At 41.6% G+C, this 27405-nt stretch overlaps 2 protein-coding genes across 3 annotated transcripts in view; one reads left to right on the forward strand and one right to left on the reverse strand.

Moving 5' to 3' along the window:
* Positions 1-17956, reverse strand: part of LOC122408593 (serine/threonine-protein kinase GIN4-like) — a 27402-nt gene extending 9446 nt beyond the window's left edge. The window contains exons 1-4 of the mRNA XM_043415457.1: positions 17722-17956; positions 16466-17458; positions 10610-10822; positions 10003-10141 (exon numbers count right to left, since the gene is read on the reverse strand). Coding sequence (XP_043271392.1) covers positions 10003-10141; positions 10610-10822; positions 16466-16767 — 654 coding nt within the window. The 5' untranslated portion in view covers positions 16768-17458; positions 17722-17956. The remainder of the gene's footprint in view (positions 1-10002; positions 10142-10609; positions 10823-16465; positions 17459-17721) is intronic.
* Positions 6255-9157, forward strand: LOC122408596 (uncharacterized). Of its 2 annotated transcripts, XM_043415462.1 has the most exons (5): positions 6255-6561; positions 6685-7204; positions 8058-8354; positions 8450-8582; positions 8654-9157. In XM_043415462.1, exons 2-5 carry the CDS (start codon positions 6839-6841, stop codon positions 8674-8676), a joined length of 819 nt encoding a protein of 272 aa, XP_043271397.1. In that variant the 5' UTR covers positions 6255-6561; positions 6685-6838; the 3' UTR covers positions 8677-9157. The 2 variants fall into 2 exon arrangements, with proteins under 2 accessions (XP_043271397.1, XP_043271396.1); XM_043415461.1 differs by having other exon boundaries at positions 6255-7204.
* Positions 17957-27405: the final 9449 nt, after the last annotated feature.

A 27405-nucleotide genomic window follows, 5' to 3' on the forward strand; every position in this document is an offset into this window, starting at 1 on the left:
CCCATTTTGATGAAAATCTCCGCAGAAACCACGTTCGGAAAGCGTCCGAGTGAAGAAGCGAGAAAACGTCGGAGCCGCGGTGCTCCTCCGCAGGAAATCTAAAACTTCATGAATCTCGTGAGGACCGACGTGAAATAGATCATCGTCGCAAAGCTTCCACGCGCATTGTCCCAGCCATAAATAAACACAATGCAATCGCACGGAGGGCATTATCGTCCGGCAGGAAATCTCGGGGTCTTGTTCGGCACTGGAATCGCCACCGAGGACTCCGAAGAAACGCGTGTACTTGGTTACGTGGGCGAAGAACTTCTCGAGTTGGATTATAGTATAGTGACATGGATACATTGAAGAAACTGCCTCCGAGTACTTAATACGCCTCGTTCTAGTCAAATAATAAGGCGGCTGTGCCTCCGCCCATTATTATTATGTTTCTTTATTATATTTATTCGCGATATTATGATTATTTGGGATTGTTATTATTGTGATTATATCGGAGATATAAAGAGTCATAATTTCGTAGCATTCACCTGCTCGGGGGGACTCAGGGTCACGGAATTTTCCGGATCCGTTGTACCTTAATGCTCGTACGAGGAGCTCGCGCGCGGCGTCATTTGAGCGACCTCCTGCTCCGCGCGTCCCGAGCGATCGTAATCGCGCCAGCAACATTGTTTTTTCCCTCTTTTTCTCTTCTTCTTCTTTATTCATTTAATTAATCGCGGGGAGCCAAAGTTTGCTTCTCTATCGTACGAAACGCGAGGGAAAGAGGGACGAGAAAAGCCTTAAAGAGGCTGCGCTCAAAGTTACGAGCTCGCGAATTCGCGGACTCGGTATATGAGAAAGAGATTCGCCAAGCAGAAACCGAATTCTTCACCGGCAACCAAATATGGCGGAAACCATACGCGCTCCTTAATAACGCCTCGAAGGCTTTTGCCATTAAACTCCCAACAGCTGCGCCCAAACTGCCCAAAAATATTCTTCGTTTCTTCACTTTTTCGTACTTCGATGCTCCAATCTTTTTACTCACTTTATTTACTCTCGATGACCTGGCTCTTCGCGGGGAGGTGGAAAAGCGACTGTTCGCTCGGGTTTTCGTTATTTTCCTACGTACGGAGATATTCGTCGAATAAAAATGGAGGAGAAACTTGAAAACGAGAAAAAAGTGCTAAAAGCCATGCAAAATACACTTTTCTCTCCAATCTTCGAAGGAAATCTTTCCAAAAAAGAGGAAAACAGCCCTCCATCAATTTTTTTCTGACTCACCCATTCGCAACGAGGACCAAATAGTCGAAAACGATTTTTTCGTTTTCTCAAATTTTCCATTAAAATTCCCAAATTTCGATCATTTTTCGAATGAAAAACCAGCTCTGAGTCGGTGTGCTCATAATTTTTCGATTATCACCCAAACAAAGCGAATAAAAACGCTCAAAATGGATGAAAAATGAAAAATAAAAAAAAAAAAACACATTCGAAATTTGCTCCTCTCCAGTTTTTTCCATTTTCCGTATTTTAACGATCTTGAATTAGGCAACGAAATTGAGGAAAATGGAAATATATAACGCGGACACGCGGGGTCGACGAGCTCCAAGATCCTCGTGGTCAAGGATCGGTTGAACGTTCTCGAGCACTAAAGAATTATTCTCGTCCCATGCCGTATAAGCGTGCATGTATAAAAATGTATATTTATATGGTATATACATGCAAGACTGACAAACAACGTCCGAGAAATTGCCAGAGCTTTCCACGTACTTTATATTCGTACACGTTTCACGCACAACACGTGCATGTCGTATTTATTTTGCACTCGCTCAGGTTGCGCATCTCGAGACGTGCCCTTGTGCTCTCGACGATCCATACCTATATGTACGCTCGATATAGAACGTTTCTGAATGCTCTCGACCAGGTTTTACATCGAATTTCTCTTCCTGGCCTCAACCGAGGCTCGGACTCGCGCTCACGAGCATTAACTCCAGCTTTTAAACCTCCAGAATCAATCGGCCCAATTGTAATACCGGAAAGATATTCGTTCATCGATTAATTCGAGTTAAGGTAGTTCATGCACGAAACGATTTTCTTAAGAAAGTCTTGAAATTTACACAGAGATTCAATGGATAGTCGACCGTGTATCAAATTTTTAAGACTTTGTCTTATTGGTTATTTAGATAAACGGCTTTAAATATGAAACAAAATAAACAGGGGTATTGGGCCATGCGTAAAAAATCGTTTATCTTTTCATACAACGAACGAACGCTTCTTAAGAAGTTTTTGAAAAACGTACACAAAACGAAGGTCTGGGAAAAAATTCGAGACGATTGTTTTGCTAGTAATAAAGGTATATTACCTTAAAGATTGAACGAAATTGGCAAAATGAGCACTCGTAACCTCACATTTGCTTATTTCAACATTTTGTTTCTTTTTTGCTTGGCCCATTCCTGTCCCAGCCTTCTGTCTTTTAATTAACACTTTTTTCTTGATCCATTTCCCTTTGCGCTCTCTAAAGCGATTTTTGACGTAAAAAACTGTAGTATTTTGGCCAGGGACGAATGAAATTGGGGTTCAGTCGGTGATGGATCCCCGATTAATTAATGACTTGTAATTTCATTCGCTAAAATATAAGTTGAAAAAATGTATTTACAATTTTGAATGAATAACTCTGACGTCAATTTGGAGTGATAATATCCTTAATAAGGAAGTAAAAATCGAGCCAATTTAGACAGCCATTAAATACGATCCTACGGGCATGATTTACCTTAAAGAAAAACCTTTCTGGAATCGTTAGTCCAAATCGTGATTGGTGTTCGTTGAAATAGGACTCTTCGAAAAAAGGAATAAATTTTCTGGATCCTAAAAAGCGACGGGGAGCCAAAATTTCGAGAAGTGTTCACCAGCGTTCGATTTTCATTTACAATTGATTGTTCAATGCGTTCCGTATTTCGTTCATCAGAGCTTTTTTATCGTTTTCAAATCGAAAGAAAAACTTTTCAAGCAGAAAAGCCACGAGGATGCAAAAATGCTTACAAACGTTCAAGTATGCATTTGAAGAGTTGCAATTATCGAGCTCCTGCGGCATTCTCAAACGACGAAATCGCGTTTTTTATTCCATTTTGGCAGAAAAACTTTCAAACTACATTGGAGGGGAAATTTCTTCGATCAAAACTATAAAAATCGTTAAATTGTCGTCGATTATCCAACATGCTGCCACAATGTGTTCTACGGTACTCGAAAAAGTAGAAAACACCTTTCATAATTCGCCGCCAGAAGAGGCTGCGAGCAAAAATCGATTGTCGATTGACAGCCGGAGATCGCGCGCCGAGAAAATTGGAAAAAAGTGAGCGCGGGAGAAGAAGGAAGAGGATTCGATACAAACATATATCTGCAATTAATTTATATGCGTGTATGCATTAAAAAAGGAGGGAGACGATCTTGAACAGTGCGCGAGGAAGTTGAGCGGGCCGCGAGATCGACCTTGAGGTGGTAATAGGCTGTAAATCGCGATCTTTATGCCCAGATATGTAAGCTTCTACGTTCGGGCGGTTCCCGGAGCATTTGAGATCCGCGTATGCGCGTACTTGCAAAAGTATTAAAATAGCGCGATAAAGAGAAATAAAAACGGGTGGCGCGAGTGCGAGAGAGACGAGATCTCTCTTCGCGCTGCGTGTCTGGAATTTTAATAACGTCTGGAGCGTGTCGAGGTACTTAAAGCGAAACCAGCACATTTTTACTTTTGCGCCTTAGATAAATAGTCGATGATATTCGCACAATGCGGCGCCTCCGAACGATACGTTATGAGATTAGCCCTGTAATTGAGCCTCAAGGCTCTTCGGGGCTCGTGCAGATCGGAAATCGGTAATCGACCGATTTATTTATCCGATTTATTTACAGGAAAAACCCGTCAATTTTAATGCGCTTGAGGGAACAGGAAAAGAACCGATTTTTTCGATTTTGAGCTTGATAGATTGGAGGCTTCGTTAACCCTACACCCCATGTGCCTTTTTTCATACCCTCAACCTCATGACCGGGGTTCGAACGCACCCCACTCTTTTTCTGCTTATAAATCCGGTCCTACGATGCTAAACTGACTTTATCCTACACCATTTTCTTCGTTTTTTTATAACGAAAAGAATGATGTACGATAAAACTAATTTCAATTGAATTTATATATAAAAAAATCCGTCGATAATTATTCGATAATGTCGCTTGTTGGGACAGGAGCGTAGTTTGAAGTTCGCGTGGGGTGTGCTCACACCCCAGTCATGCGTTCTACGGTTAAGATTGGGTAAATCCGTAAATTTGATGGGGATTTATTCGAACAGGTTGATAAATTGAGTAGTTTTTTCATCAGTTTTACCGCGCCTTCGATTCGATTTATGAAGCATTCGATGGTGAGTTTCAAAGAGTCCAAATGGCTGAAAAGTTCCATCGGCTTCCGGTGTGAGAGATCGATTTGCTCGCACCTTCCAAAAGATCGCTATCGATCTTGTTATTTTCACTTTTGCGGAGACACGCACACGCGACTGGTACAAAACTTTTCTCCCCCTTGCGAGAGGGGGAGAGAGAGCGATGCGAGTCTCTCTGGTGCACGAGTCTTTGTCCCGGGCGTTCTCCTTAAATGGTTATCCAATTTGTTTTCTCAGAGCTTATCGCAAATCTCCGTCGCGAGAGACCGCACGGTTTTGTTTCCCTTTTCTTCGCTCTTTTATTTTTACTTCGTTTTTTTTTCTCGATCGGGCCTGTTCCGCAAAATGGGAATCGACGAGGAGAATAATCGGAGGTTTCCATCCATTCTCCAGTTTTCAAAGACTTTCGCACAAATCGATGTTCGATTATCGAAAGAGACGAGAGCCCTCGTTAAGGTAGTTCATGCACGAAACTATTTTCTTAAGAAAGCCTTCAAATTTACACACGCAGCTTCAATGACTAGTTGACTGACACGCGTATCAAATTTTAAAGGCTTCGTCTTATCGGTTATTCAGATAAACGTCTTCAAGTACGAAGAAAAACTCACGGGGCTGTATAGGGACCATGCGTAAAAAATCGTTTATATTTCCATACAACGAATGAACGCTTCTTACCAAGTTTTTAAAAAAGTACACAATAACAATGAAGTATACTACGAAGGTCTGGGAAAAAATTCGAGACGATTGTCTCGCTAGTAATAAAGATTGATTATTACCTTAAAGATTGAATGAAATTGGAAAAATAATGAGCACTCGTAACCTCACATTTGCTTATTTCAACATTTTGTTTCTTTTTTGCTTGGCCCATTCCTGTCCCAGCCTTCTGTCTTTTAATTAACACTTTTTTCTTGATCCATTTCCCTTTGCGCTCTCTAAAGCGATTTTTGACATAAAAAACTGTAGCATTTTGGCCAGGGACGAATGAAATTTGGGGCTCAGTCGGTGATGGATCTCCGATTAATTAATGACTTGTAATTTCATTCGTTAAAATATAAATTGAAAAAAGGTATTGACAATTTTGAATGAATAACTCTGACGTCAATTTGGAGTGATAATATCCTTAATAAGGAAGTAAAAATCGAGCCAATTTAGACAGCCATTAAATACGATCCTACGGGCATGATCTACCTTAAAGAAAAAGGGCAAAGCGCCTAAAAACAGAGAGCAATTTTGTATTAAACCGCAGAATCGCAATAAATCTAATGATGGAAATGGAGAATCTTGATTTTCTGTTAATTTGTGAGAATGGAAGATAAAAAAAGCGCGCGCGATCCGATGGAATAATCGCAGGTGCAATGAAAAGAAATAAATGGACGTCACTTCAATTGGCAAAGGCAATGAATCATTCTCGCCGAGTGACGGATAAAACGTTTTACGCGATTGAAATTCCGCGCGATGACAGAGAGGGCGATCGACCATTGGAGATCGCGGGCTGCGGTAATTCATGGAAAAATCGAGTGAAAAATAGCTGCCGATCGGCCAGAAGAGACGCGATCGCCTTTTCTCTCCTGCTTCTACTAAAATTCTCTTTTTCTACTTATTTTCGTCACTCTCGCGTCGGTGTCTTTTTCTCCGAGATTACACTGCAAAAACAAGCGTGTTGTTTTAACACGTTTCCAGCGTGTTTATGTTGTCGCCATTTTCGACACGCTTTTTGCCGTGTTGTTCATGAAAACAACACATATTAATCGTGTTTTATAAAAACGCCTTTCCGTGTTGTTAAAAAACGGTTTCCCGTGTTGTAAAAAAACGGCTTTCCGTGTTGTTACAACACGTTTTAGGCATTTTCCTCTTTGTCGCCCGATTCGACACATATCATGGCGTGTTGCTGTTGTGCATATCCGCACACTTGAAATGCGTTGTTGGCTTGCGAGTAAATTCACTCGCAAGAATGGCGAAAAATACAACAAAATATTTTTTTTTTACCGAGAATTACTACTGGATGCGTCTCGTTCGTGAACCTCGGATATCAAAGTTCGAAGATTTGGAAACGAATTATTTCTGAGAAAAATTCGTATACATCGAGGGGGGATTCGATCGACCTACCTACCTAACACGCTCTAACTTAACGGACGCACGCTACCCACTACACTAATTCGCTCATGAGGTAATGTTGTCAAAAAGTCCGTTATACGAAACGCAAACATTGTTTACGTTTGTAAGTGTGAGCTAACCTCGTCTTCGTCCTTTGTCCAGCCAGACTCTTTCTTCTTTTTCTTTTTGTTTGTAGTTGGCTCGAGTCTGCGCTCCTATAGCGTTAAGACCATACGGCCATGTGATGAAAACTTGCTTCTCGTTTTCGTGATTATTCGGTTCGATTCGGTCGGCGAAAAGACGCATACGTTTAATTCACTTATTATTTGTGCCACTCAGCGAGCATAAAAATGGAAAAAACGATTTATTGCAAAAACGAAGAGCGATGCAAAAAAATTAAATTTTGCAAAGTGAACGAAAAAATGAGTGATTCCGAATGTGTCACCCAAAAAATCCGCGAAGCTTGTGAAAACGACTTGCTTCTGAAAAAGAAAATCGAAAATCAAGCCATCGTGTTACAGAAGCTGATTCAAAATCAAAACATTTTATGTGACATCGAAGCAGAGGAAGAAATAATCGATGAATTGGAAATAACCTGCATTGTTCCGTTAGGCGAAAGTCTTCTATCGTGTTCAACGATCTACGCTATCGATCAAGACGGCTCTCTCATTGAAACCCAAGAAAAAATAAGTGAATGTGTGGAGGAGAAAGAAAAGGTAAGATTATCTCGATGTTTTATTATATAAAATGTAGAATAATGAATCTAAACGATTTACAATAGGATAAAGAATTTATAACACATTTAATTCATTGGTAGCGATAAGATTTTTCATAAATCTCTTTGCGTCAATGAGTTTTAATAAGTGTTTCTTAAGCCAGTGATCAAAGTTCAGATTAAATTTCTTTCTCCGCAAGAAAATTTGCATCAAAATTTTTTTCTGACAGCAGTTTTGATGAACTTTCTTTGTAAACAAGAAAAGTTTTGGTCAAATTTGTTTACCGCAGCAGTATTTATAAAATTTTTTTTCTTGCAGCGGTAAAAGTTATGGTTCAATTTTTTGTATAGCAGTAGAGTTTTGAAAACATTCTTTTTAAAGTGATCAAAATTTTAATAAAATATCAATACGTTATCAAAATTTTGATTGCTATAAAGCGAATGTTTTCAAAACTTTACTGCTGTACAAAAAATTCAACCATAACTTTCACCGCTGCAAGAAAAAAAATCTTATGAATACTGTTGCGGTACACAAATTTGATCAAAACTTTCATTACTTAGAAAGAAAGTTCATCAAAATTGTTGCGAGAAAAGAAATTTGATCCAAATTTTTTTGCAGAGAAAGGAATTTGATCCAGACTTTTACCGCTGACAAGAAAAAATCATTAAGAAAATTATGAATATTCTATTGTAACCAATGAACTCAGTGTACTCAAAGATGAAAGCTTACATGAAATTTCTTTTATTGTAAAGAAAGTTTTGAACTCCTGAGATTTTTATTAGGTCGAACGGTCATAAGATTTGCTTTATGCTTTGAGAAATAAAACTGTTGAGCTTATTTTTTGGAATTTCAGGAAAACCAATCAATCAACAGTCAATTTAAAAAACTGAAAACAAATGACTTCACTGAAAAAAGAAGCATAATTTCAAGCTTCGTTGGAACGCCAACATCATTGCCAGAACTGACCCCGGAGTTGGTTCAAAAAGTGAACAACGGAGGAATGTTACTTGCTCAAAAGTCATTAACGTATTTTTGGGCAACTGATCTTTTGCATCGCACTAATGGCATGCTGAGTAAAAATGATTATTTCAACTACGCAAAAGCCATTGTTAGTGCTTATCCAGAGCTCAGCGGCGGAGACCATGGATGTGTAAGTTTTCATTTCTTTACATTTCCAGTTACTACAATTGTCAAAGCCGTCATGTGCTAAATTTTTCTTTATTGAGTTTTCTTTTATTATTGCAGGGGATTGTACGACATCAGTCAAGTACAAATGTGCGGAATCGACGTGCTAATTCAGAACGATCTGTAATGAAATTTGGCGAAGACAAATTGAAAATCGGTCAAAATATTCCAACTGTTTTACGATTCATAAAGAGTACGTTTGAATTTCTATATTAATTTCCATAAATATTAGGGGATCTCTTGTTACATTTTTATTTTTCGCAGGCGTCCTGATGTACATGGAGTAGATGCGTTAAAAGAGCTCGAAAGAAATATGAATTCCGGTGACACACCGCACGTACGTCTATCGCTCAAAGAGTCTGTGAATTTACGGAAGAAATGGATAAAAATATTTACACAAATATACTGGATATCATAAAACGGCAATTTCGTTTAGGTCGACATTGACGACAAGATATTTGCCATTTTATTTTACTTTCTAAAATGTGTTGTACATATAAGTATGAGTAACTTCCCAAAACCGTGCTGAAATCATCCGTGTTGAAACAACACACATTATCAGTATTATATAAATTACAAAACGGAAATTGCCGTGTTGTTCGAAATTTTACGGCGTTACGTGTTGCTTCAACACGATTCGTTAAAACAACACACCTGCGAGATGTATTGTGTGTTGTTGCAACACGATTAGTTAAAACAACACACCTGCGAGATGTGTTGTGCGTTGTTTCAACACACCTAACAACACGCTTGTTTTTGCAGTGTAGAAGCCGCGCGCATTCCAATTAATCCGGCCATTTAAGTGCATGCGACGCGGCACTGAAACTTCAAGCCGATTTTTCACCGCTTTATCTCTCTCTCTCTTTTATTCTTTTTCTCCCTCGCTTCATTTTTTTATGCCAATCTCAACGCTGACTTTTCTACGAGTGCAGGTCGATCGCTCCAACGGTCAAGCGGCAAGGAGGTTTTCTAAGAATATCACCGCACGAATCCTTAAAGGATTCTCGTTGTTACGTCCATAAAACCAAACAAAAGCCCCAGCGAGCGCGTGCCGATTTCATGACAATCCTGCCCCATAACTTTATCGCTCAATACTTTTCTCATTGCTTCATTTTTCCTCTTCAACCCAGAATTCAACGTTCGATGCTTTCATTGACGTTCGATCATTTTTTCGAATCAAAATCTCCGTGAAAACGGTTTTTCACGATTTTTTAATGACTCCTTAAAAATTTTGGCTTCCGATGGTCCCCGCGGGTGTAAAAATGCCGTTTGCCCTTTCGCTGCCAAAAATATCGTCGCTGAAAGCTTCGGTGGCGCTTTTTATCGCAAAAACTTCGAAAAAACTTGGCCAATGAAATCTGGAGATGAAAATTGGCGTTCGGAATGAAAAATGTGAGGAATGAAAAGGTTTCCTTGAGTTTGATCGCTAAATCGAAAATCCAATTATAGAGCACCGTTCGAAAATGGCTGCAAGTACGCGGCGTGTCGATCACGCGCATTAATCAGTTCGCCAGCATTAGAATATACCCTGGGAATGCAAAGAACGTGAAAAAAGGAAGAAAAATGTTGAAAAGAGGATAAAAATGAGGAAAATTCAGACGTTTTAGCTTTACCTTGATGTCCAAATGGGCGATATTTCTTTCGTGGAGGTAGGCAAGTCCTTCCACGAGTTGTTTGACAAAGTGAACCACGTCACCCTCCAGCGGTACCAAATCACCGTCTATGAGAGTCTGCAGATCTCCACCGGGTGCGCTGAGCCGTTAACAAATACAGAAATAAATAAATAAATTTACAAACGTCATTCGGAATTCCTTTGTCACGATTCACCGACACTTTTTCTCACGAATAATCACAGTTTTCCGCGTGCAAATTTAATTAACCCATTTTATCAATTTCCTGGACTTTTTCTCGAACTTCATCATTTAAATATTTTTACAATTTTCTAGATTCGATCTAAATAGTCAATTTAACGTTTTTCTCGAGTTTAAATACTCGATTTCTAACCTTATTAAAAAATCATTTTCAATATTTCGCGTTGAACTCGAATTTGAAAAAATTTATTCACTTTTCAATTTATCTTGTAAAAATATTTTGTTTTTCAATAAAATAATGAATCGCCAGGGCTTCCAGGGAACTGAAATGCCCCACGAAACCTCCGAATTCGATTGAATCATATTTTTCGAACCGAGTGAAAAATGGAAAGTGAAAATTCCAACTTACAATTCCATCACGAGTATGATCTCTTTCGGGGTCTCGTAAACATCGTGGAGACGAACGACGCGCGGAGATTGCGAGCAGAGTGAGAGGAGAGCGATTTCGTGGCGCAATTCGGCGCTGCAATCGGTGTTGAATCGATTTCGCGATGAGTATTTTGCTGCGTAGAGTGTCCCGGTCGAGCGTGATCGGCATCGATAGACTTTGGCCCACTGGCCGCTGAAAGAGGCGAAAAATTCGAGTCGTCAAAAGGTCGCTTCGGTTTCGTACTCGCCGCCGAACGAGGGCGAAAAACTGCGGAAAAATTCTGCCGAAAATGGAATTCCGATTTTCGCACTTTACTAAAACATCGGCAAAAGGGACGAAAATTTCGTGAGAAAAAACGGCCAACAGAGAAGCGGAAGGATTTCGTCGAGTACAGCGCGATCCCCGGGGATGCTGCCGGTCCCAGGGACGCCGGGTGGCTGCCAGAGGCCCTCGAACTCGCGGAAACGAGTTGCAAAATCCTGGATGTATATACGAAGAGGAAAATAAATATGCGTATAACTACGAAGCGTATCACGAATTTAATGCCGGAGATTAATTCTCATAAAAGTCAGAGCAGGCTCTGAAGAAGGACCGCGTAATTATTCGCTTGTGACAAGCTCCGGCGATTATATCGCCATACAAAAATGAGAGTAAAACGAGGATAAAAATGCTCGCGTACGTCTTGACAGGATTCTCGTTTGCTCTTTCCGAGCGCGCATTTCGTGATGAACCGTGACGAAATCTTTAACCGTGTTTGTCAGCCCGAGCGACGTCAAATAATCCTCGAAATAAATTAAAATAAAAACATTTTTTAAACACACAGACAAAACGAGCAGAAAATCGGCAAATAATCGTCATGGACAAAGATCATAAAACCCGGCGGGTGGATATTCCTTCGAGAAAGAGCTTCCAGCGTGCAGTGGACGTTGCTCACGCTGATTTACAGCGTATAAACGCTCCTGTACATATATAAGTCATCCAGCCACCGAAATCGATCCTCCCAACTGAGGGATTAAAGCCTTAACGGCGTCAATAAAACCGAATTTATATACGCACATATCTATGTCCGTGCATTCTTCGCTTTATTATTTATGCTTTCTTCGACTTTTGTTCCCCTGTCATTCTGTTTTCGACTATTTATCGACGTCTTTCTCGCAGCATCCTTACTTTTCCCGTGCACCAATATATTTGAGATTATTTATCGACGCACTTCGTATTCAACGGGGCCGCTGCGGCTTAATACGAGAGTTTACTGGCGCGAAAGCATCGGTGGCAAAGGATTTTTCAATTTAAGGCTCGTTTGAACTTGGGAAATACTCGGTGGCTACTTTCGTGGTCACGTGGAATGAAAAATATTGAAGAAGTGAAGCCTCCAATTGTTTTAAAAACGAACAGTATTTTGGTACTTTTTTATTTTCAGTTTGTCGAGCAGGTTCATGCCCAGGAAGAATTTAATTTCAATTTTTTAAAACCGCAATTTATGAAAAAATTCCTTTATTAATGTTCACTCGAAAAGCATTCGATAATATTCCAATAACGAATTATCAATAAAAAATATTAAGGGCTACGAACAGCGTAGAATTTTGGGTGTTTTTCGTTTATTTTATAAACAAATAAAACCTCGCATCTTTTAGATACTAAAGCACTGGAAATTTTTTAAAAATTTTTTTCATGCTATGTTTTCGTACAATGGTGCAATAGTTTCTCCACAACTTGAGTCAAAAGCATTGAAAATACTTTTGAATTTTCAATCTATTTTCGACGAGCCTCCTCACGTGGCTGGTCAACGTCAAGTCTTGTCTCAATGGAAAATGCGATAGAACGTCCACGAAGGAAGTTCATTGGATCATTGAGTCGACGCAGTTAGCAGGCCTTTATATATTTGTATATTTTGCATGTTGTAAGGTGTAAGAAATTTCTATTGCACAGTGCACGGCCGGCCTAGATGGCCACACTGGATAGACAATATAATGGCGCCTCGAGATTTATCTCGTGTGATTGAGTTTGTATGTCAAACGTCAGCGTCTCTCTCTCTCTGTGTGTGTGTGTGTGTGTGTGTGTGTGTGGGGCATTGAATGGGAAGGGGGCGATTAAATCGAGTTCATTAGAGTTGGAAAAAGCGAGTGTGGCAATTGTGCGCTACCGATATTATTCCATGCACATGCGCGTACGTGATCGTTTATCATGATCATTGTTCTTACATGTTTTCACATAAATTGCTACTTTGAGTAACGAGAGTATCAATACGTGCGGGAAAAATACACATTAAAATTCTTATTAACATAAAGCATGAATATTAAACGAGCTAAGTTCAGAGAAACGATCTCATAACGCTGTGTCGTGCACGCCGGAGCGACACGACAGGGCTCTTTGCACCAACCGTAAAACTCTGACGTACCATTCAATGGGGAATTTCATTATACGTTTGAGCTCGATTTTATAGGTTTTTTGGACTCACAAAAATTCAATCGGTCTTCGCACTTTCCACGCTCAGTTTCATCATTCTTCGCTGTTCGCTCGCGTGGATTAGATTCTTGGATGCGATGAAAAACTGCTGGGATTTGGCCTCCTGGATTTGCTTGCAGCTTTGTTCAGTTGATTTATGGGATTGTTCGACGCCGAATGGAGGATTGCGAAACGATCTTTGGAGAAAAATCTCCTTTTTTTCTCGGTTTCTTCGAGACGATTTGGTCTTGCGGCTCGTTCGCCCGGATTGGAGCTCGTGAAATTCGTGAATTGATAACTGGCCAACGAAACGATCAAAGTTCGATAACGAATAGAGAAAAATTATTGTCGATCGAGTTTTGGGGCACTTATTTGCTCGCCCACGTGCCGAGTGACCAAAAAAATAACAATTTCGCAAGCCCACGCCGGATCGGGCCTAACGGGTCCGAGTATCAAATTCTATAGCGACTTTGAGCACCGAAAGTAGCGAATGGGTCAGCGGACAAAAGTTGAGAAAAATAAATGCGGAGATCTCGGGAGATTAGTGCCACCTGGCACATGTGACACAAGTCCGAGTTTCGTAGAACCTCGTCAAAGTCTGCCAAGCACAATTATCGGCCGCTCTAACCTCCGGCAACATCGCGAATCGTCATTTTTTTAAGGGGTCTACTCTAATTAGACGACCAACAAAAAGACTCTTTTCACGGTTTTTTCTGACCGCTATAAATTATAAATAATGCTACAAAAAGTGTCAGGCCTAAAAAATAGACTCTTAAAATGCACAAAATTTTTTTTTCACTTTTATTCTACTCAGTTTTCGTACAGAAAAGTGGGGGGAAGACAAGTCCAAAAAAAATGGGCGTGCGCTGTTGATAAAGTCTGTGGAATTAACGATCGGAGAAAAAAAATAAAAATGCTTTTAGATTCAATAGGTAAATGGCTGTAGCGCGTATCATACGATTTTAGATTTTTCCAAAAACTACGAAAAATCACGTTTTTTTTCATCGTTTTATCAACGTTTTATCGAGACTTTTATCAACGAGCCGCGTTCAAAAACGTAATTTGGCAAAAAAGCGTGTTCGAGCAAGGGCAGGTACGGAACAAGTTGATTTTAGACCCCAGTTACCTGGACCAAAGGATCAATGAATCGATGCCAAAAACGTCCGATGTTCAAGTCGATTGAAGCGAGCTTCTAACAAATCGAAAAACGAAGATCCCTCCAGGAAATTATGAAACCAAACTCTGTTGAGATTCAACCGATTTTTATCCAAGTTTTTCTCCTCTGCGGTCATGAAATTCCGGGCAAAATTAAACTCGCCAATCAAGAGACTCCGACCGAAAAGAGTTTTAAGAAATGAAGTAGAAGCGCAGCGTTGCCTCTCCTGAGCGATCCACACGTGTCTCCGAAGGGACATCGCGTCATAACTCAGCTTACTTAACAGCGAGCGTTAACCCGCTCCGACCTGAGATATGACGGTTGAACGCGTCACGCTCCTTGTCCGCCTCGCGCGTTCATCGGAGACCAGTAATTATTGCGGATCTAGTTTACCGCTCTGCAATTAATCGTCACAACAAATGTGATTAATGCCAGAGAGCGGCATGGCGCTTCGGGCCTTTCTCCTTTTTTTTATGCCTCTTCTGGACACATATTTAAAGATCGGGGGAAGGAGGAGGAGGAGGAGGAGGGGGGGGGGGGGGGGGCATTGACGCATGTACAGAGCAAGCGACGTACACGTGTTTTGTATCCTGCAACGAAAGTCTCTACCAGAAACGCTTTACCGTGTGACGAGTCGATGTTTAAGGTAAATCGTGCCCGTAGGATCGTATTTTATGGGTGTCTAAATTGGCTCGAATTTGACTTCCTAATTAAAGATATTATCACTCTGAATTAACGTCAGTTATTTATTTAAAATTGCAAATACATTTTTTCAACTTATTTTTTTGGAGAATGAAATTACGGGGTCCATCACTGACGGAGCCCAAAATTTCATTCGTCCCTGGCTAAAATACCACAGTTTTTTATGTCAACAGTCGCTTTAGAGAGCGCAAAGGGAAATGGATCGAGAAAAAAGTGTTAACTAAAAGACAGAAGACTGGGACAGGAATGGGCCAAGAAGAAACGAGAAATAAGCAAATTTGAGGTGACGAGTGCTCAACCAATTTTGCTCAATCTTTAAGGTAATATGTTTTTATTACTAGCGAGAAAATCGTATCGAATTTTTTCTCAGACCTTCGTTTTGCGTGTACGTTTTTCAAAAACTTGGTACGAAGCGTTCATTCGTTGTATGGAAAGATAAACGATTTTTTACGCATGGTCCCTACAGCCCTCTGAGTTTTTCTTCGTGCTTAAAGACATTTATCTGAATAAAAAATAAGACGAAGCCTTTAAAATTTGATTTGTAGTCGACTAGCCATTGAAAATGTGTGGAAATTTCAAGACTTTCTTAAGAGAATAGTTTCGTGCATGAACTAGCTTAACCGCGTGCTAATTAATATCTTTTCTTCCTCGGACAACTGCGTCTATTTTCTCATGAGTGAACCCGCCGTCATTTTGGGTGAGCGGATTGATTAACGTATTTATCCACACGAGGATTCGTGATGAGGCTTTTGAGGGAAGGGGGACGAACGAAGAGGCGGCGAGGTTTCGAGAGCTTTTCTTTTCCAGCCCGATCCTTTCTGAAGGTTCATTGAAACTTTAGGTTTCCCTGGTAATTTTGAAGCTCCGGATCCAACGACGATTTCGCTCACGATCTTTCTCATTTTCTTGATCGCGTTCGAGTGTCATTGACTCTTGGCCCCAATCATCAAAGCTTTGGACACTTCGAGGGTGACCGGTATTTCAAATCCCAAGTAAGGACAATCCGAGGCACGCCGCTTCAGTCAAGGCTCTTTCGTCGCCGGTAGCCTAATCGTCCTCGTTTCGCACTTCGCGTATTTAAACTATTCTCGCCAACGACGCGTTATTCCAGGTGACTTATTGCTCGGCAGCGTTATTACGACGACGCTTTGGGCTACGGTGTTTCGCTTTCGTACGCACTCAACTTTCTGCTAGGCTCATCGAAACGTCGTTTTTCTCTCTCATTTTTATTAATTACTGATTTCTTTGTCTTCACTTACTTTTTGAGATTCTACGAGGCTTTCCGATATCCGAAATGAACTTCAAAAGAGCTCAGCAGCTCGGGAACTTTTAGACTTTCATGAAACTGCGCGTTCCTTCTACTTTCCTAGTTCAATCGTTTGGGTTCAAACGTTTCTTTGGGAGAAATGGAAAAAATGTGTTTTTTGACTGAGAAGGAGGACCTCGGGCGACATAATTAGACAAAACGTGAGTGAGAATAATTTATTCCGAGATTGATTGATTGGAAAAAAGATCGAATAATATATATTTACCTTGCGAATGGTTTCGGGTCGATTTCATAGTGTTCGGAAATGGGTCCGGTTTTGACGACCCTCGCGAGTTGAGCTTCCTGTACGAGTACGAGGCCCTCTTTGACGTGTTTTTCGCTCCACTGAACCCTGCATCTTCCTCGACATCTCTCGATCGGTTTCTCGCGATCTCGTTTGATATTGGCCTTGGAGGAGGATGCGGCCGATTTCGACGCGGTCGAGTGTAATTTTCGATGTTGCGGACGCGGCGAAGTCTTTCGAGTCGAGGACATTGTTGGGTTTTGATGATTCGACTGATAAATCATTATTTTTATTGACGTCTCTCGCGGGCGTGCGGTCTCGACTTCCGGCTTGATTGAAACGGTCAAAGACACTTGTTCGTCGTTACTTTTGCACTTTTTCAGCGTGAAATTCTCACGATAATTGATCGACCAAGTGCGAAGGGATCGCGCCAATTTACTCGCTCGTTTTGCACACGGAGAAATGATGCGCACTCGTCAACTTCAGCGACTCCGAATCGATCGCTTCAGCACACAGTTTTGCTCCTTAATTATTATTCGCATCGACAAACGACCTTCGAAACGCGTACGCTAATGCACCGTTGCACACACGAGATATCGGGAACGAGAGGCACGAGACGATGCTCGAACACAACAGCTCGCTCGATCCTTCACAATCCCCGATTTTACATTACCATTTATCCACCTTAATATTCATCCACGTATAACTTTAGTTTTCGTATTAGTTGATCCCCTCGACGTCGCAATATCGCGATTTATGGAGACCGCTAACTTTCAAGTGTCACGATTCATTTAACGATAACACATTGTGCCCGAGAATTGCCTATTTTTTGTTTCTTTTTGCTGCGTATTTATCCTCTCGTGGATCCAACTACGATGCATAGAGTCGATGCCTCGTAACAGCGAGCGAGCGCGATGCAATCTCGATGGGTTCTCGTCAGCGCTCGAATCACATTGGCCTTCGGGTCTGTGTGTGCTGCATGAACATTATTTTATTTGGTTTCATTACGAAAATCATTCGGTGTGTCATGAATAATTGAATAATTCTTTCGAAATAATGAAAATTTATTATTTCCCATCCGGAGAGTCTTGTCCTCGTTGAAAATTTTTTTTCTGCTTCCTCCTTTTTTTCAATCTGGTCCCAACGAACGTTGATTTGACGATTAATTGTTTGGGGCCCGATTTATTTTTATTTTTCTTTCTATATTCAAATGAAGTAGAATTTCTCAAAATACGTACCGAAATTCAGCCCTCGAAATGTCCCTCCACGCTGCAGGATCGCGATAAAAGGGAATGAGAAAAGAAAAAGTAAAATTAACACCGACTACGATCGAACGTGCAAAACGAGGCTAAAGATACTCGCGGATCTTCACATCCTGCACTACGCTCGCTCTCGAGATAGAGCTCTCTCGTGGAGACACAAAACTCGACATCCACTGCGCGCTCCGCGGTCCAGCGCGAGTCTGACAACTGACCTTACGAGACTCGAAAGATCTCGCTGGTACTCCGAGCCACAGCGCTTCGGATTCTTCACTCTTTCGAACTTCCCTCTCCCGATTTCAGTCTCGCTTCGTCTCTTCTCTCTCCCGCGCTCCGAGTCTCTCTCGACAGCATCTCGCCCGAGTGCCCGAGTCTCTTGAATATGTACGTCGGACAACGTATGCAGGAAAATTGGGGCGAATATGGCCCACTCACCTTTCAAATGCACCGCGATCAGCTAAATTCTCACTCTTCGACAACTTTTTATCTTCGGGTGTAGAAATTCATTTCCAATATTGCATGCCAAAAATTAAAACTAATTACGTATCTGGCCAGCGCTTTCGAAATCTAATGAAGCTTGTGAATATGAAAAAAATCGAAATTTTGAGAATATCGGAAAGTTTATCAAGTTCTACTCCGACTTTGTCGGGGCTCGATGACATTTAAACTCGGTGGCTTTTCCTCGTTCAATTCGCTGGCACAAAATCAAGATTTTCATCATTATCATAAACGCTAATTTCCGCAGAAAGAAAAATCCGCCGAAGAATCCGCAAAACTGCGTCAGAGAAACGGGGTTTGAGCTCCCTGCTTAAGAATCGATCTTTATTTACATCTTGTCAATAAATTTGAGTAAAAATTCATCGTAATTGATCGATCGGGTCCATTTTACCCCGAAGTTTGATGTATATACATAAAGCATACACGGAATGATATTTTCCCTTTTTCTTCTTCTTTTTCTTTTGCGAGTCTCGGCGTCGTCGGTCTCGCTCCAGCCTTTGCTGAGTATCGTGATACTCTCTTTTTCTTAAGGCTGGATCTCTCTCGCACCGATTCGAAGCGGTTTCGGACTTGTTTAGCCCCTTCCTCCGGGCGATTTTCTTCGCAAAGTCCACCACGCTGGACGCGACCCGACCACGGCTGCTGGACACTCGAGCCTATATGTCCTCTGACGTAGGTGGAATCCAGTCACGTATTTTTATCTACAGGCAATTCTTCGCCAAATCGATCGTTCGCTCGATTTAATGGGAATATCATTGAACCGAAACTTTTCCGACCCTCGCAATGATTTTTATTCCAGAAGCTCTTTAGAGAAACGTTGCGATAAAAATGAGAAGAGAATTGAAAACAAAAACGATTTATTCACTCAATTTCAGTGGCCGAAACGAGGATGAGTGAACTATGAAAAAGTTCGAGGTTCGTATCGACGCGAACGAGCCGATGGATTTTAGACTCGAAGTGTTTTGCGGTGGATGATCGAGCTTCATTTTTATTCATGTTCGATTACCTCCTATCATCGTCATTATAATTATTATCGTCGTCATCGTCATTATCATAATTAACTCATATACCGTATCATTAATAATGTTGAAGTGCGTGATTGGATGAAAAAGAAAATAGAAAAATTAAAAAAAAACGAGACTCGAGCATAAAACACGATTGGCCGTGCACAAACTTTCGTTTTTTTTCCGTCTCGAACGGAATTGCAATTGGAATTGTCGAATCCCACGGGATTTCTCTCGGCGTCGGACGCGCGCGCGCGCATAAAGGCCGGTTTATGCGGTCTCGAGGAACAACTCGAGTAACAGAGAGTTGGCGTGAGTTCGATCGAGATCGCATTCGAACTGTGCTTTAACGATTTTTTCTTTTGATTGCTTTTTTTTTACCAGTTTCATTACGTAATGAAAGGTGGTTAACGTTTCATTGATTCGATAATTGTTGGTTGGCCATTTGGAAACGTCGATCACGAGTTATAGGCACGAAAATAATTTTTAATCGATTTATTTTAGATGAAAAAAATCATAAATCCCTAATGAAAGAGTGAGCACGAGTTTCTTCTTGCTGTTCAATAAAAATGTAAATTCCTGGGCCCAGACATCGCGAATGTACATTCTCAAAAGAGAATGCATTTATGTACATATCCATGGCGGCGCCACGTCCCCCGAATCACGAGCGGACAAAGAGGATGAGGACGATACTGCAGCGGCGAGTCTTCGTCCATTCTCGTTCTTGTGCACTCCGAGAACATTGAGAATCGGTGAACAAAGCAGGCGACTCATTTCGTCGATGTGTATACCGGGTGGCTCGGAATTCCCGTTCGAAATTTCGAGGCTCGATAGATCGTGAAATTCTGAAGAGAAAAGTCTCTGGGTTTTTTTCTCTACGATGTTTCGTTGACGAGATATCGATGGGAGAGCGAAAAAGAGTTTGCTCGAGTGCTGGGAGCTTTCGGGGTGGGGGAAATGCGCCACGGGGCGTGGCCAGCCCCACCCCGCTCCGCGCCGCGGGCGCTCGGTATTGGTTGACAGTTATTGATCGATAACTCGTCAACGGTGCGTCGTAGAAATAAATTTTTCAGGACTTATTTTCTTGGGGTTTCAAGATTTCAAAGGTGCTTGAAGTTTCGATGTGATTCCTCGGACACCCTGCCCGAGATCCATAAAATTTAACACAAAAGGTTTATGCACGCTTACAACACTCATCACCGGATCACCTTCTCCGTCGTCCTCCTCTCTTTTTACATCTCGTTTCGTGTGCCTTTTTCCGGCTCGCACGCGTCTGCAGTCGAAATATTTTCATTTGGCTTTCAATAAATAATTTAACGCGCGTTAAATCCGCGGATGGCGGAGCGAGGAGCGACTTTTTTACTTCAAGCGTGGCCGTTCGATAACGTACATCGCGGTTTAAAGTGACGTTTATAAAAAGCGTTAATATGTTAATGAACGCGTGGGGGCCTCACCCGGCAGATTTTCATGTTCGATTATATTGCTTCGGGGAAATAAGTGGTCCCGAGCACTCGGCAGCGTTCTCCACATTTTCGATCCTTCCTTGGTGACCGCAGCGTGCGCGACGAGGAGGCACACTTTTGTCGATCTCTCACAACCTTTCAATGGATTTTTGACACCCATGGTGCTCGGGCGCGCGAGGACCAAGTCGACCCGAAATAATCTCTCGGACGCTAGCACTCGCGACGTTTCCCTTTAAGGGAGTGGTCCTGATTAGATCTACACTCGTTTCGGTTGCTGCACTTCCAGTCCTCACTTTTTGCAACAACAGCAAAAAACAGCACGCCCAAGTCCGAATTTTAGTTTTCACTCAAAGGAACAATGATATTTGTTTTTATTTTTTCACAATGAAAAAGATAATCCCACTGCTCCAAGTCATTCCCATCAAATTAGGAAGTTTACTTATCCGGACATGTTTATAGCCGATACTGCATGTACCCGAGGGAGAATCGTGAGTATAGATTCGTTTATAAAATACCATTAGCATAAACATATAGAATCTTTCGTTTTTCCACATCGCTCGATGCCAAAGAGCTACGTACGGAGCCACACAGGTATGCATAAAAGGATTAAATTGTGTGTACACATCTCGACCTTCAAGAGATTCCGGTAAATCTGACATTTAATTGCCGGGGAATTATTCAAGGTGGTGCATACGTTTGGTGTGTGAACTCTCGCGGGAACTCTTCCACAGAGTGCTGATGACGACAATGTGAAAAGTAGCGAGTACGTACGCTCGGTTTTACATATATGATCACGTGCGCCTGTGCGTGTACATCGGGAAGTCCGTGGTACAGACCGCGTTCACGTATGCCTGGCGCCATGCAAACTTCTTTGTTGTTTTTTTCCACGTCTCTTCCTTTCTCTCACTTTCGATCTTTCTTTTTTTCTACCTCTGTGCGCCATCCGCGAGATGGACCTCCGGCAATATTCGCGTTCTATGTGTTAAACTCGATCTTTGTTATGCGGGCATATATTTTTGTGGATGTACATGGGGTGTTCAACGAATGAGGAGTGAAGCCCATGAATTTAGACAGGAAATGAAATTCTGAGTGGAAAAGTCCTCGGAGGTTTTTCGATCGGACGAATATTGAAGGAGTTATTAATCTTTGAAGTTGGACCAATGGTGGCGCGCGCAGGTGACGCTACGAAGGCAGGCGTGGAGGGGCGCGCGCTTCCATTGGTCGAGGACTTTGAAGCTTCATAACTCATCGGATTTTCGTTGTATTGAAAAACGTCCAAGAACTTTTTTACTCGGCGTCGGGTGCTGAATCCGATTTGGTGGATTTTAACATGAAATCGCGGACCTCCCTGTACATAGGGACATTTTGCAGATTCGCATCGTTCTGCTCAGCAGCCTGAGATCCTCGGAGAAGCATATACGAGAGGAAAAAATGCACGAAGTGCGAATTAACGAGGGCTCACGGTCATCGCAATTTATTATCACTTCTCAGGAGAGCTCTTGGCATCAGCGCGGGTCAGTCGAACACGCCCGCTTTTCTGCGAAGCGAAAAATATCCACAATCTTGATATGAATCCTCTCCGCCTCGGAGAGAAGGAAGGGAGAGTGACTCCTTTCTTTGCTTATCTCTCAACAGCTTTCCATCGGTACAGAAAAAAATCTACGACGTTCTTCAAACTCATTGCTTCCTGGAGCAAAGGAATTAGAGGCTGGAGAAAAAGGGCGATTTACTTGCGTGAAGCGACAATCTCCCACCACCAGTTCGACTGTGCTCGAGATCTTTTTTCAGAGAACTTACACAGAGAGAAAGAGAGAGAGAGAGAGAGAGAGAGTGAGGAGAACATTATTTTCAACTATTATTCGATTAAGGGGGTAACCCCGCGTGGCAGCCGGATGTTTTGGGGGTTTTCCGCGATTTTTTTTGCAGCGAGGAAAAAAAAACAAACTTTTGAAATTTGAAGGGTTTATTTATTGGAATTTCAACTCTGTGATAGAATCTGTGAACTCTGATGCCTCGGGTAGATTCGGTGTAAAACTACTTCACATGAACCCATGTGTTTCTCCACGGTCTCCACGATTCCGGGGGATTCGTTTATCTGAGATAAAAAACCAAAGAGCGTTTTGATTCGTTAAGCAGTGGCTATCGTCTGAACTAAGATCATACAAAAATATGAAAAACTGAAGGATTTTTGGGCTTCAAAACACCTGATTTCAATTTTCATAAATCGTGGAGATCATGGAAAAACATATGGGCTCCTGTGGAGTAGTTTTACACAAAATCTACCCGACATATCAGAGTTAAAAAATTCCATCATAGAGTTGAAATACCCGTAAATAAACCCTCCAAATTTCAAAAGTCCATGTTTTATTTTATCGCCGCAAAAAAATCGCGAAAAAGCCCAAAAAATCCGGCTGCCACACGGGGTGACCCCTTTAAGTTCAACGAAAGCTCGCTTATAGAATTCCAACATATTTACGACCCGCTTTATATCTCGAATATGCGTTATATATTTGTCATAAAATGTAACAAAAAGTATTTTACATCTGTACATAACATGCCAGCATCCACTTATCGTTCTCGAAAGAAACAACTTTCACTCCTGGGGGCGCTTGCTCGTATCAACGTGCAGATCCGCTCCCGCGATTTATCACTTTTTTCCTCTCGCCTATTCGTTTCGTTAATTTTCTAATTTATTAATAGTCGCGTTACTCACTCGGCTCAGGTGGTTCAAGAAGCTTTGGGCAGCTGCAAAAAATACTCGAATTATAAACTGCATGAATTACTCTGAATAAATCTCCGTTCGCAATGAGAATTCGCTCTTTTCCATAGACTCGAAGCGAGGTGGGGTAATATGGGTCGGGGGAAAAAATCGCTCGGCAATCAACGCGTAAAATGACCGAGTAGAAAAAATTGTTTTTCTCTTTGAGTTCCGCAACGATCATCCAAATGGAAGAAGATCTCGAGCTTTTGGTTTGCACGAGGCGCGTAAAAACGAATGAAGAAATCCCAAGAAGCGTTCGTTCCGTTTTATTGTTTATAAAATGAGCATAAACTGCGGTGGAAAAAAAAAATCCGTTGAATCGTACAAGCAGAGAAAAGGCTGATTGAGATTTGCAGCCGAGGTCGGAACGTCAGCGACGAGTTTCCTTATCATCCACAGTATTTTTATCAAGAAAAAGTATCTAATTTTAATAACGTAAAACACATTCTCCAATCGGAGAGTTTACGAGTTACAATCATGTATAAATATATATATGCGTGTAAAATCGTACGTTTAATGACTCTTCCGTGTGTACTCGAAGAGCAATAATCGTCGGGACGGAGAACGGGCAAGAATATTTACAGGCGGTAACGACGGATCGAGGTCGCAAAGATGAGATGAATTCCTTGACTCTGAAGTTGAAAAAAAATGTACATAAAAATTACGATTACACGACGAGAATGCGAGAAAGAAAAGGAGACGAAAATTCGGAAAAATTTTGAACGAACTTTTTCATTTTTTTCATTCAATCACTCGCTTTTGCATCGGACTGTACAAAAAGATCTTTAAATCTGTTCTGTACTCGAAAAAATCAATATATTTTGGTCCGATAAATCTGCAAGGTCGCTAATGGATCCTGTACTCCGTACTGCTCCGTACATACGCGTATTGAAAATACTTTTTAATCTTCCTGTTATACCGACACGTATTTATTCGTATTTGCTTCCGTGCGGATCGTTTACGAGCCACGCGTACCATCGCAAAGATGTTGGCCCTGCCGCACCTCCTCCTCAGTAATTGTCCCCTAATTAATGTCCCAATTAGCATTGATAAACTCAGTCTGCACTTGTTCTTTGTCACGAACAAAAAGTCTGCATGTGCATGCACGAGAAACGAAGGCTCGGAGGGGCAATATGAACTACTGTGTCGAATGTACCGCGGTATTGATTCGTTCAGTCGTTTGGAAAAAGATTTTAATTCGACGATATTCGGTCGGCTAGAATGCGAAGAGTAAATTAATTGCGTGAAATCATTGAGATGGACGAATTTTTGTCGGTCGTTGATTTTCTATTTTTATCAGTTTTGTTACATTAGGGAAATTTTTATGTTGAACTGGCTTCGGCAACTATAATATCGTGCCCGAGCGGAAGCACGTGCAGAGTTCATGGTGAAGTGTAATTAAGGAATTGCAACAATCGATCCTGCTTAAATACGAGAAATGTCCATTAACTGAATTCAAACGCTTTCTACTGCGCGTTGATGAGGAGTGGAAAAAATGGTTGGTAAAAGTTATAAAAGGTATTGAAAGTATGATAAAATCTGGGTTATGAAAGGTTCGTTGTAAAAGTTTACTAGAATCCAGGCAGGATTATTTTCTTCGCAATAATATGAGATTGCATGCTGTTATTTTGATAAGGGACGGTACAATTGACGTAGCTTCCACGTGTCTTAGTTAATTGAATGTTTTGTACCTTTCGTCGCCATTGGAAACTGCAACACTGGAAAAGATTGACGAACAGAGTGAAACATTCGAAACACTTTCGCTCGCCATTTCGGTAACTACGTTCTCGATCCAAGTTCCAGAGTCACGTGTCAGATGAGGTTTCGGTTTGTGTTGTTGGTCTTATACTTGGTCGTGATAAGTGTTGTTGGTGGGAGCCGGACGAACGTGTTGGATAAATCGGCCGATCTTGCCTTGGTGACGGTGAGCCGAATTCTTCTTTAATTTCCTTTTATTGAAAATTTGTATTGTTTTTCAAGGGAGTTAACCTGCAGCGATGCTATGATGACAAAACTTATGGGTTTTATGATGGGTTTCAGACGAAAATTATAAAATCTTGTTACGGAGAGCGCATTACGACAATCGGGGTGGCCGGGAACGTGACCAATGCTTTCATAGCTTCGATATTTTTCGGGGATCCAATCAGCATAGTTTTACTCAAAGACGATGAAACTTCGGTACAGAGTGAGGCGATACCGCCAATGTCTCGGTACAAACTGCAGATGTTCGCGATCATGGCTGCGTCACCGTCAGCGTTCAACAGCACCCTCGTTCATATAAAACGTTCCCAATGGTGGAATCACTTGGCTCAATTTTATGTTATCCACTCGCCCGATGGAAAAAAAGTGGGCTGTGACGAGGCCTTTGATTTTTTGTGGGCCGCTTGGACGATGGATATTCTCGGGGTGAAATTTATCTGCAATCACGGTGAGAAAGGCTCCTTGATTTACATGTTCAATCCTTACACCAAGTTCGCTCCGGCACCCTGGAAATTGGTGGAAACTCGGAAAGGCGCGAATGACCACCCGTGGACTCTATTCGCCCGTCGATATCGAGAAAATGTGAAAATCTGCAAAAATATTGATTTCGACCAAACGAGAGATGCCGGTGGTTACGAGGTTCGCTTAACAATCACTGATGACTCCGTTGCACCGAACGTTTCTAAACATGAACTTTCGAGATATCCAGTTAACAACTACAAGTTATGCATGATGTCACGGTATATGAACGTGATATTCAAAATGGTCATCCACCCTCGAAACGAGACTTTCGGATACGTTGATCAACACGGTGAAGGTCATGGTTTGGTTGCGGATTTGACCAACGGTCGGAGTGATATGGTAGTTCGTATCGCACCACTATCTACCCTGCCTGAACTTACAGGGAGTTATGCAGTCTACGGAAAGCTCTTCGCGATAACTCAGTACACCGGATATCCAAGCCAATGGGAGAAAGTGATTACTTCGATTGATTTCCCTTCGAGAATCGGTGTCTCGATTGTGATAATCGTTACTGTGATTTTCTTGAAATATGCTCTCCGTCAACCTTTCGCGATGGCAGTTCTCAATACTCTTCGTGTCATAATATGTAACGGTAGCTTCACCAAAGTACCGACCGGGTCGGGCCCGAGATTTTATTTAGCGTGCTTATTGTGCTTCGTTGGAGTTGTTCAGGCTCTATATCAGGGGCAGCTAGCAGCTCGGCTGTCCGAACATGTTCGTTATCCCAACGTCAATAATAAACGTGACCTGATAAAGTCCAATTACATCCTTTACGGACGTGAAACTGATCGGGTGGTTTTCAGTGATGCGGCCTACGAGGGACGTTTTGTTCGTGCAAAGTTGCCCGCTCTTTCCTGTATAGATGATGTATTACGCGACTCATCTGTTGCTTGCGTTGGTGGGAGGGAATATCTTATAAACAAAACCCTCGAGTCGAAGCTTCATATGTCTAAAAATGCGGTTGCCGAGTTCCCTATGAGAAGTGTACTTCGACAAAACTGGCCTTTGCAAGCGAGGCATAATAGACATTTCTCTCAATACTTAGCGTCTGGTTTGTATGACTATTACAGCGAGTTACCGTTCCGAGAGGCGTCTCATACTTTAGACGTCACTGAAAACGGAAACGGTGATGATGGCTTTAGAGTTTTGTATGTCGAAGATTTCGATTTTGCTTTTATTATTCTGGCAATTGGATTGGGAAGCGCTATTATAAGTTTTGTAATCGAACTGTGCTTTGCCCGCCCTCAAGTGAAAAAGATAGCGAGGGTGTTAGTCGCAAGAGAAAAGCGATGTTTGCTTCAGAATTTCAAACGAAAGAGAACTGAGGGGATTAAAAGAAAATTCGTTTTCTCAAATAGTGGCTTAACCAAAACCCATCAGGTTTGAAAATTTCAATAATAGAAAATGATTATTTTATTATATAATTGCAAAGGGT

This window comes from Venturia canescens, chromosome 3, assembly GCF_019457755.1.
Source record: "Venturia canescens isolate UGA chromosome 3, ASM1945775v1, whole genome shotgun sequence".
Taxonomy (NCBI): Eukaryota; Metazoa; Arthropoda; class Insecta; order Hymenoptera; family Ichneumonidae; genus Venturia; species Venturia canescens.

Excerpts from the sequence above, each read along its gene's own strand:
- LOC122408596 (XM_043415461.1), top strand. The coding sequence starts at position 6,839 with ATGGAAAAAACGATTTATTGCAAAAACGAAGAGCGATGCAAAAAAATT. Across the intron at positions 7,205-8,057 it reads GTGTGGAGGAGAAAGAAAAG|GAAAACCAATCAATCAACAG; the intron begins GTAAGATTATCT and ends TTGGAATTTCAG. Across the intron at positions 8,355-8,449 it reads GCGGCGGAGACCATGGATGT|GGGATTGTACGACATCAGTC; the intron begins GTAAGTTTTCAT and ends TTATTATTGCAG.